This window comes from Chionomys nivalis, chromosome 10, assembly GCF_950005125.1.
Source record: "Chionomys nivalis chromosome 10, mChiNiv1.1, whole genome shotgun sequence".
NCBI classification, from domain to species: domain Eukaryota; kingdom Metazoa; phylum Chordata; class Mammalia; order Rodentia; family Cricetidae; genus Chionomys; species Chionomys nivalis.
In genome coordinates, this window is record NC_080095.1 from 39,658,486 (window position 1) to 39,669,718 (window position 11,233).

Consider the following 11,233-nt stretch of genomic DNA (forward strand, 5'->3'; position numbering starts at 1 on the left):
GAAGTCACACTCACATCTGTGCCTGTCTCTTTAGGTCTTACCACAAATATTTGGAAGATCTGGGACTGGAATTGATATTTCCAGATGCCAGTGATCCTTTGATCCTTGTGGGGAAGGTGCCACTCTGCTTTGTAGAGAGGGAGGCCAGTGAGCTCCGAAGAGGAAGGTCTCCTGTGACTAAGAGCATCGTGGAGGTGAGATGCATCGTCCAGTGTCTGGGAAGTGGCTGAGCGCCACTGACGCGTGTTCATCCTTAGTGTCTGGGAAGTGGCTGAGCGCCACTGACGCGTGTTCATCCTTAGTGTCTGGGAAGTAACTGAGCACCACTGACGCCGGTGTTCATCCTTAGTGTCTGGGAAGTGGCTGAGCGCCACTGACGCGTGTTCATCCTTAGTGCCTGGGAAGTGGCTGAGTGCCACTGACGCGTGTTCATCCTTAGTCAACACACATTTGGCTTACGTTCAGCGTGCCAGGTGCTAGAAGTTAAGATGAGTTAATGAGTTAGCTCACGGAAAGGAGGCAGACACTCAGTTATAACACAGCACCTGTGGAGAGACGGCTTACAAGTCCATGCACATGCTGCTATGCAGAGGACCCCGGCTCTGTTCCCAGCACCTATGTGTTGGCTCACAACCATCGGTTACTCAGTTCCAGGGGCTCCAATGCCCTTCTCTGGCCTTCATGGGCATCAGGCACACATGTGATGCACTTACAGACATTTAGGCAAAACACTCAGAGGCAGCCAGATGGCTCAGCAGGTAAAGGTGCCACAGCCAGATCTGACCTAAGTTCAGTCCTCGGGATCTACACGGTAGAATGGGAAAACAGTTTCCCTCAGTCTGTCCACTGACCTCCAAGTGTACACCACGGCATGTGTACGTGCACACATGAATGCACACATATGCACATACATATAAATAATGTAATAAAATAATGCCCAGAAATTTTAAGATAGAGTTGGTGACTGTTAGGATACATGGGCAGGTTTGGGAAAAGCTAGAAAGCGGGTGAAAAGTTCGAATTATAGTACTGGTTGCTATATGATTTGATTAAATCAGTGTACTGGGAATAGAAAGGAAGGACAGATCTGACACCTAGATGAGAGGGAAACTCCAGAAGATTTGATGTGAAAGGCACACAGAGTAATAAAGGAGAAAAGACACCGTGCTGCTAGAGCTTTGGCTGGATGAGGACAGTGCTGCTGAGGAGGAGGAAGGCAGTGCAGCACACCTGCCGGGGTGATGTGACCTCAGCGCCGACGGTGCCTTCAGGTGCCAGGGGCCTGGCTGACTGTCACTCTTGTATCTAGAAAAGAAATCTGGATTGTGCATATCTGGTGGCCATAACAGCACGCACAATTGGTGACTTGGGCCAGGAGACAGTGAGACTGATGGAAGATAAGGGGGAGGAGCAAAGGCAGAGCCACAGGACAAGGGGTGACACTGAGGGAGCTGGAAGATGACTGGGGACACTGAGGAAGGAAGAACCGGCAAAGGGAACATTGTTTCAACTAAGTGAAGCTGTAGGCAAGAGGAAATAGCAGTGGCCAGAAAGTAAGACTTGAGTTGCTTGATGTTCTGAGTCATCCATTGGGAGCAATCTGACAGATGACTGAGCGCATCAGGAGTGAAGCCTGCCGACTCTTCCTAGAACGCTGGCCAAGCTGCTGTCATAGACCCGTAATTCCAGCACTTGGAAGGCTGAGGCAGGGGGATTACAATCTTGAAGCTAGCCTGAATTACATAATTCTAGACCAACTAGCCTGGATTACTTAGGACTATTCATTCTGTTCTCTCTCTCTCTCTCTCTCTCTCTCTCTCTCTCTCTCTCTCTCTCTCTCTCTCTCTCTCTGTGTGTGTGTGTGTCTCAAACAAACAAAAGGACTGGGGATGTGGGTCAGTGATAGAGTGCTTGCCTAACATGTACAAAGCCCTAGGTTTCTGTCTGTGCACTGAGGAGAAGATGCCAAAGCCTCTGTTGCACACAGAGAGACGGCTGGTGACTGAAGGTTAGAAGTGGCCGAGTTTGCATGTGCAGGACATTTTGTTCTAAGACGGAAGGAGGACACTGAAGAGCAGGAGGCGGTGCTCCCAGGCTCAGCCTTTGTTATCTTCCTTTCCCTTTCCAAGTTGCCTGTTGGTGACAGCCTCAGCTCTGCCTCAGCGGAGCTCTTTTCTGCCCACACAGCTCATTTCTTCTCAGACTCCTGCTCCAGATTTGGACTCAAATTGTGTCAACTCCAAAAGACATGATCCGCAAGGCTCTTACTGTAATTCAATACCTAAAGTTTTAACCAGAAAATTATAATAAAAACTCCTGAACTGACTTCAAAGATACTCTTAAAGAGTTTACTTCAAATTAAAACAAAGCTTATGGTTTCAGAAAATCTGATTATATTTAGTCAGGCTGATAGGAGGATTTGTTGATTTTGGAAGAGTTGGAGCAGTTCAGTGTTGAGGAGGTAACTTTGAGAATCCTAGCAGTCGTGATACTTTATTTTTTCTGAGACAGGGTTTCCCTGTGTAACCCTGACTATCCTGGAACTCTCTGTAGACCAGACTGGCCTTGAGTTCAGAGATTTACCTGCCTCTGCCTTCTGAGTGCTGGGCTTAAAGGCGTGCACCATCATAGTCCAGCTCGTTGACACATTCTTAATGGTCTGTGTTCCAGTTTGGTGTCTGAGCCGCTTTCTCTTTCTTTCTTTTCCTTTTTTCTTTTTTCTTTTTTTTTTTTTTTTCTGAGACAGGATCTCCTTCTGTAGCACTGGCCTTGAACTCACAGGCCTGCTGGGATTAAAGGCATATACCACTGTGTTTGGCATAACTGAGCCTTTTTAACATTATTTAGATTGTCTACATTAACTAAAATATGAAATCAACTGAAAATGAGACCCTTCTTCCCCTCTTCAGGCTTATAAACATGCTTTACAGTCCTGCTCGCACACACACCGGAGAAAATAGCAGAAGTTAGTGTTGGCTTCCATTCCTCTCAGCTGCACAGCAATGGTGCTGTTAAAAGATCATTAAATGTACCACACCTTGAGAGAGTGTTTGCCTCCAGAGGCTAAACAAATTGGCACATTTAATAGTATCAGCTTTAATTAAAATTTTTATTTTATTCTGTGTGTGTGTGAGTGTGAGTGAGTGTGAATGTCTGTGTAGGTCAGGACTGTCCTCTTGTTCTACCGTAGGAATGCCGGGCTATGGAATCCCGGGCTATTCCTGCTGAGCCATCTCGCTGGCCCTGGAGTTTAATTTAATTTGTAAATAAAGGGATGTAGGCAGACCGAGGCAGGAAGAGCATAAGCTCAAGACCAGACTGGGCTTCATAGCAAAACTGTCTTGAAGGGGGAAAAAAGTCTCCACAAGGACAAAGATCTATAAGGGAGGAGAAACGTCTCAGGTGTGCTTTGGGACATAAGCCTTTCAACTTGAAGTGGCCCGCAGACATACATGGAGGAAAACACACACATAGCATTTAAGTAAAACTAAATTTAAAAATGAACTTACAAAGTAACAGGCTTTCTTGTGACATTTTCATGAGTACTGTCTTTTGGTTGATTTGCTTCCCATCTCGTCGCCCTTCCCTTCCCTGCTGTGCTTTCACCAGGGTTGCCCTTACACCTTAATATCTCCTGTGTTCCGCTGCCCTCCCCCGCCCTCAGAGCTGCTCTGTCTTGTCTCAGGAGCCCTTTCTGGTTCCTAGCCTCTATGCACATCCGTTCACCTAGGAAGGCATTAACAATTAGAAGCTGAGATCTGCATATGGGCGGGACACCTCACTTAGTATATTCCCATGTTTTGATTATCTGTTCATCTGTTGATGGGTGTCTAGGCTGGTTCTGTTTTCTTTCTGTTGTGAGAGCAGCAGTGGGCATGGATGTGCCCTCCCTTTGTGGTAGGCTATAGAGAGCTTTGATGCATGCCCATGAGTGGGATAGCTGGGTCACACGGTAATTCTGCTGCCCACGAGTGGAATAGCTGGGTCACACGGTAGTTCTGCTGCCTGTGAGTGGGATCGCTGGGTCACACGGTAGTTCTGCTGCCTGTGAGTGGGATCGCTGGGTCACACGGTAGTTCTGCTGCCTGTGAGTGGGATCGCTGGGTCACACGGTAGTTCTGCACTAGCTTTTGGAGCCAGCTTCACACTGACTTTCCCAGTGGCTGCTGTAGTTCACATTCCCATCAGTTGATGAGGTTTCTTCTTACCCTGCATCCTTGCCAAGATTTGTTCTTTCTTTTCTTTCTCTCTTTCCTTTCTCTGTCTCTGTCTCTCTCTTTTTTTTTTTTTTTTTTTTTTTTTTTTGAGGTAGGGTTTCTCTGTACAGCCTTTGCTGTCCTGGAACTTGTTTTGCAGACCAGGCTGCCCTTGAACTTTGAGATTCACCTGCCTCTGCCTTGAGTGCTGGGCTTAACAGTGTAGGCCACCATTACCTGGCTTCATTTTTTAAAAATATTTTTATTTTATTTTATGTTCATTGGTGTTTTGTATGTATTCACATCGATGTAAGAGTGTTGGATCCCCTGGAATTGGAGTTAGAGACAGTTGTGAGCGGCCGTGTGGGTGCTGGGAACTGAACCAGGTCCTCTGGCAGAGCAGCCAGTGCTAGTACCCGCCATGCCATTTCTCCAGCCTCCATGGTAGTTATTCTGACTAGAGTAAGGTGGAATCTCAAAGAAGGCTTAATTTTCATTTTCTGATGGCTAGGGATGTTAACCTTTTAAAAGATATTTATTGACCATTTATATTTCTTTTGAGAATTGTCTGTACAATTCATTAGCCCATCTATTGCCTGGCAGGTGTGTGTGTGTGTGTGTGTTTATCTGCTGCTCTTTATATATCTAAATGTTAACTCTTATATTAAGGGCAAAGGTTTTCCCTCACACTTTAGGCTCTCTGTCCCCTTTGTTGTGCAGAGACTTTTTGATTTCATGTCATCACATTTTTCAATTTTTGGAACCATTTCCTGTGTCGTTGAGGATGGTTTTAAATCCTAAATGAAGAAGACAATAGATTCATGCCTGTTTTCCTTTTGGTTTTATAGGAATTTATTCGAGAACAAGTGGAGGTAAGCTTTTCTCTTACTGGAGGGTGTCATGCTGAAGTGCTCCATGCAAAAGGCTTCATTACCTCATTCCCCTTCTGTTAATAATGTAGCTGATTCAGACCACAGGAGGCATCCAGGGGACGCTGCCGCTGACTGTCCAGAAGGTGTTGGCCTCCCAGGCCTGCCATGGTAAGAGCCTGCGCACCACTAGGATCTCGGGTGCGCCGAGCACTGCAGAGGTACAGTCACTATAGAGGAGGCAAAATGCACATTTCTGCTCGCCTCTTACAGAGTGTAATTTAAGTAAGAACCTGAATCTACTTTTAAAATTGCTTTTTAAAAGTAAAACACCAGTACGGGTGCAGACTGACTGACAAAGCAGAGGAGTGGACCCTAGAGGACCCTGACTCGGAGTCACCCCAGAGTGAGCCTGGGGCTCATCACAGTGTGAGGAAGCAGCCTTGGCAGAGCCACAAAGGCCAGGAGTAAATTCCTCTCATGAAGAGCAGCCAAGAGTACCAAGAAATTAGGCTGGAAATAAAGACCAGACGCTTAGAAGGTTCCAGAGAAACCTTTAGAGCTGGTCCAGGATGCATTAGATCTGGTGGGGTCTTGAGTAGGGGATCTGATGGGTAGAGGACCTCATCCAGGGGAGTGACAGCTTTGGAACCCTGTAATTGTCCTTGACCTACTGCCCCCATTCTATTTCTGTCCTTCCTGTCTTCTCACCTGTGCCTCTCCCAGATCAGTCTGCCCCCGGCAGAGATCTCGTTGTTCATTGCCCCTCATCCTGCTCTTCTGCCTTTCATCACCAGATTGCACCGTGGCATCTGTTCCGAAGCTGTCTGCACTCTTCCTGCCTCCGCCCAAGCCTCCGCTTAGTCCTCACTCCCTCTGGCTCCTGCTCAGTGATTGTTCTCTCAGCACCCAGGGGTCCTTGTTATTGTCTGGTTTCAGGCAGGGTCTTGCTTTGTACTCCAGGCTGTCCTAGAACTTACGTAGAGTAAGCCAGTCTCTAACTTGTAGCAATTCTCCTGCCTCAGCCTCCCAATGCTGGAATTACAGATGTGTGCCACCATGCCCAACCAGGCAAATCTTTCAGACATGCCTTTAAGCATGTCAATCCTGCCAGGCGGTAGTGGGGGAGGCAGAGGCAGGCAGAGCTCTGTGAGTTTGAGGCCAGTGAGTTCCAGGACTGGCTCCATAGCTACTGAGAAACACTGTCTTGAAAAACAAAACAAAAAAAAAAAGAAAGAAGAGAAAAGAAAACCAAAGAAAAAAAAGTCAATTCTTCTATCTGAAATATGCATTGACATTTACTAATACTCTTAGTATGAACGTTTTTTTTTTTTTTTTTTTTTTTTTTTTGGTTTTTCGAGACAAGGTTTCTCTGTAGCTTTGGAGCCTGTCCTGGAACTCCCTTTGTAGACCAGGCTGGCCTCAAACTCACAGAGATCCACCTGCCTCTGCCTCCCGAGTGCTGGGATTAAAGGCGTGTGCCACCACTGCCGGCATGAACATATTTTATTTATGTATATATGTATGTATTTATTTTTGGCTTTTTGAGTCAGGGTTTCTCTATAACAGCTCCAACTGTCTTGGAACTCACGCTGTAGGCAAGGCTGGCCTCGAACTCACAGAGATCCGCCTGTGTCTGCCTCCTGAGTGCTTAAATTAAGGCGTGCGCCACCACTGCTCTGCTATGTATTTATTTGCCTTTCTTTTTCTTTTTGTCTATTTGTTTGAGATAAGTTTCTTATAGCCCAGGGTAGTCTCTTAATATGTAGCTGATGATAATCTTAAATTCTGGATCCTCCTGTCTCTCTCTCCAGAGCGCTGGGATCACTGGCCTCTCCTACCATACTTGGCAAAAGCCATAACCTACAGCTTACAAGGGTCTTGGTGCTTTGGCCCCTGCCCGCAGCTCGTTCCAGCAAGTGTCACACCCCACTGCGCTCTTCACGTGTCCAACCTCTTCTTTGTCATGTCCCTCCTGTGTCCTGACACCCCGCATTGTCCTTTCCTGAACCTGAAAAACCTTTCTGCTCCTTCTCCTGTGGATCCTGTCTTAGCTGAATCATCTCACCAAGAGAGCACTCCCTGGTCTAACCTGGGCCGGACCCGTGTTACATATTCCTATCTGTGTTTCATGGCGCTGATAATCTAAATGACTTTGTAGTGACTTGTCTCATGTTGCTGTACCTGCTGGAGCCCCTCTCCGTGGGGGAGAGGCAGCTCTTTACTCACTGTCTGAAAGGCTCTTGCTGCAAAGCAAACATTTAATTAACATTTATTGACTGAGTGAATTGATCTTAGACTAAAGATAAGTTCTAACATGTAAAGATTTAGATTATGGAAATTAAGAAAGAGGAAAAATGAGCCTGGCGGTGGTGGCGCACGCCTTTAATCCCAGCACCAGGGAGGCAGGAGGCAGGAGGCAGGCGGATCTCTGTGAGTTTGAGGCCAGTCTGGTCTACAAAAGCTAGTTCCAGGACAGGCTCCAAAGTTACAGAGAAACCCTGTCTTGAAAAACCAAGAAAAAGGGGGCTGGAGATATGGCTCAGTGGGTTAAGAGCACTGGCAGTTCTTCCAGAGGACCTGGGTTCAATTCCCAGCACCCACATGGCAGCTCACAACTGATGTAACTCCAGGTCCAGGGGGATATGTTACTTCATACCAATGCACATAAAATAAAGTTAAATAAATTATTTTTAAAAAAGGAGGGATAAAATGGACACTATGAGAGTTTGCTTTTGAGCCGCTGTGCATAGGAGAGTGGACCTTCATAAACTCACCCTGGCCGAAAGCAAGATCTTACCAGGTTAAGGAATGCCTCCTGCGACATCAGAGGGACGGACACCATATGCAAGCTGAAGCAGGAGGGCAGTCCTGAAGCCTGAGTCTATTCCATGACCTCAGGTGCCAGTCTAAGAAATGGGTTACATTGTCCAGGTGCTCAGTTCTGGCCCAAGGTTGACATTGGTTCTCACCGTCACACTGTGACTCTTCGGTGTCTCTTTTATTTAGGGGCCATTAAGTTTAATGATTGCCTGAGCCTAGAGGAGAGCTCTCACCTTATCGAAGCTCTGTCCTTATGCCAGCTGCCATTCCAGTGTGCTCATGGGAGGCCGTCAATGCTGCCCTTAGCTGACCTGGACCACTTGGAGCAGGAGAAGACGGTACTGTGATGACCCTGGCCTACTTTGCTTTCTGTTGCTGTGCTAAAATCAACCAAAACATACTTGGTGGAGGAGATGGTTTATTCGGCTTTTACATCCTAATTATAGTTCAGGAACTCGAGCAAGACAGGCACCTGGAAGCCAGAGCTGCTGCGGAGGCCACAGAGGGCACTGCTTACTGGCCTGCTCTCTCACAGCACCCAAGGCCGGCTGCCCATCACGGGCTGGACCCGCCCACATCAGTCACTAATCAGGAAAATGACCTACAGACTTGCCTGCAGGCCAATCGATGGAGGCGTTTTCTCAGAGTTCTCCGGTGACACAAGCTAGTGTACCAACAAGACCTATAGAACCGGGGAGGAGCAAAGTTTATCTTTTCTTTCTTTTCCAGTTTCTACTATTTAATTATAATCCTTCGTTATCCTCCCTAAAACAGGAGTGCTTTAAAAACATGAACTGGGAGTTTTATTTGCGGCCACACACTTAGTCTTTCAGTTCACATTTGAAATGGAGCTTAGACTAAAGTGCCAGATGATCTCCCTGGTGGCCCCTGGTTTTTAAACCTCATATTGCACATAGATCCTGAATATCATATATCCTGAACAGCAGTTGCCTGCCAGGTCCAGGTTTGATTATTCCTAGAGGTAGAAATGCTTTGAACTCAGAACTGTCAGAACGTAGCCAAGACATCCAGTCCCCTGTAAGTGTGGCTGGGATGGAGCCCGGCAGTTGGAGCTAGCTGTCTCAAAGGATCTCTTGTATTACATCATGAGACAGGGAGCCCGACTTTGGCCATCTCTACTGTGCCATGGCTGATTTGTGGTGTGAACCACACGTGAACAATGGTGTGGATAATCCAGTAGATGCACGGGTCCTTCAGTTAACTTTCTAGTCTTGTTTTAATCTGTTTTTTTTTCTTTATGTGATGGGTGTTTTCTTGCGTGTATGCTTATGCACCGTGTGTGTACGGTGCCCACGGAGGCCAGAAGAGGGTGTCAGATCTGCTGGAACTGGAGTTACAGATAACTGTGAACCACCACATGGCTGTTGGTAATTAAACCCATGTGCTCTGGCAGAGCAGTCAATATTCTTAGCCCAATCTCTCCAGCCTCCTGCTACGATTTTAAATGAGACAGACTTGAGTGTGTACATGGCCACTGTACTGTGTGCTGCTTATTGGAGCTCTCTTCTCTTTCTTGCTGATGCTGTGAAGGCTTTTCCTGCATGGAGATTTCATGTACTGTTCCCTAACTGTCCAAATGATCGCACGCCACTAAAACTCTTTATTTTATGGAACTGGAGAGATGGCTCAGTGGTTAAGAGCCCTGGCTGCTCTTCCAAAGGACCCAGGTTTGACTCCTGGCACCCACATGGCAGCTCACAACTGTCAACAACTTCAGTTTCAAGAGACCTGACACTTTCTGGATTCTTCAGACACAAGGCATGCACATACGTGTTGCACAGGCAAAACAGGCCCACTACCCCTCCACAAAATGCCACCTCTTTGAGAAATTTCTATCCCCATTACTAGGAGATAAAAATCCAGACTTACAGTTTCATTCTGAGGGACACTACTATCTTTTCTGAGATCAGAAAGGAGAAATCTAAACACATTTGGGGAGCCATACTTTGAAGTACTTAGAAAAAAAATAATAAAACTTTTATGCCAGCAGCTTTTCCTATTGTTAATTATAGTTATTCTCTTTCTTCTCATAGGTAAAACCCAATATTGCTAAACTTTGCAAACTGGCCCGTGCCTGGCATCTCTTTGGAAAAGCGGAAGGCTGTGATACAAGGCAGAGCCTGCAGCAGTCCGCGCCTCCTGAGAACCACCATGGAAACAGAGTTAGGGATCTGTGAGGAGTTATGAGGAAAGCTGTGAGCAGAGAGCATGCGCAGCACAGAACACCACAGCGGTGCCCGGTCAGCCTGACATGCGCAGGTCGGGTACATCAGTCTGGAGCAGATGCAGTCAAGCCGAAGGATTCATGGACGCAGGAGTTTGCCTTATAACACCTGTCTTTTGTCAGCTGATTTAGTAATAAAGTGGTAATGATTTTGTATTTGGTACTGATTTACGTTTGAGGGTGTGGCTATTGTTTTGAGCAGTTTCCCCAGTCTCTCCGTTTCCGTTGTGTGAGGATGCTGAACACTAAGGGCCGGTTTGCTTCCCTTGAAGCCCTGGCTCAGCCTCCTCCCGCTCACCCTCCCTGCTGGTCCCCTAGCTTCAGTCGCTGCCTCTTCCCATTCTGTGCTGGGTTTATGGTGCTTCTCTGCTCTATAAAAATATCACCCGACGGGGGCTGGAGAGATGGCTCAGAGGTTAAGAGCATTGCCTGCTCTTCCAAAGGTCCTGAGTTCAATTCCCAGCAACCACATGGTGGCTCACAACCATCTGTAATGGGGTCTGGTGCCCTCTTCTGGCCTGCAGGCATACACAAAGACAGAATATTGTATACATAATAAATAAATATTTAAAAAAATATATCACCCGACGTCTCCCAGCAAGACTTTAGTTAAATTGTTAATAGCTGGGTGTGGTGACATATTCCTGCAATCCCAGAGCTTGGAAGGCTGCAGCAGAGACTAGCAAGGTCAGTACTGGTCTAGGCTGTGTAGCAAGACCCTACCTCAAAATGAATAAATCAACTATGGACAAAGAGAAACACAAAGGTAGAAAAGAGAACGTTCGAAACCTTTTCTCTTTTCTAATTCTCTGCTCAGCCCTCTCTGTTCTGGAACTAGACCTGTAGACCAGTCTGGCCTCATGTTCACTGTAGACCAGGCTGGCCTCCAATTCAGAAATCTGTGGCCTCTGCCTCCTGAGTGCTGGGATCAAAGGTGTGCACCACCACCATCTGGCAAGAAAAGCTGCAATTTTTTTCCCTGTTTTTTTTTTTTTTTTTTTTTTTTTTTTTTTAGTCTTACCAGCTTTTAAAGCCAGAAGTGAATGTTCGTATCCTGAACCAGGAAAATGTTAAAAAAAAAATACTGATTTTGAAAATGA

At 46.5% G+C, this 11,233-nt stretch overlaps 1 protein-coding gene across 3 annotated transcripts in view; it reads left to right on the plus strand.

Moving 5' to 3' along the window:
- Mlh3 (mutL homolog 3) overlaps nucleotides 1-10,300 on the plus strand; it is a 34,409-nt gene extending 24,109 nt beyond the window's left edge. For all 3 annotated transcript variants that reach the window (XM_057783180.1, XM_057783179.1, XM_057783181.1), the window contains 5 exons: nucleotides 35-194; nucleotides 5,045-5,068; nucleotides 5,158-5,236; nucleotides 8,075-8,226; nucleotides 9,943-10,300. In XM_057783180.1, the coding sequence (XP_057639163.1) occupies nucleotides 35-194; nucleotides 5,045-5,068; nucleotides 5,158-5,236; nucleotides 8,075-8,226; nucleotides 9,943-10,086 (559 nt within the window). In that variant the 3' untranslated portion in view covers nucleotides 10,087-10,300. The remainder of the gene's footprint in view (nucleotides 1-34; nucleotides 195-5,044; nucleotides 5,069-5,157; nucleotides 5,237-8,074; nucleotides 8,227-9,942) is intronic.
- Nucleotides 10,301-11,233: the final 933 nt, after the last annotated feature.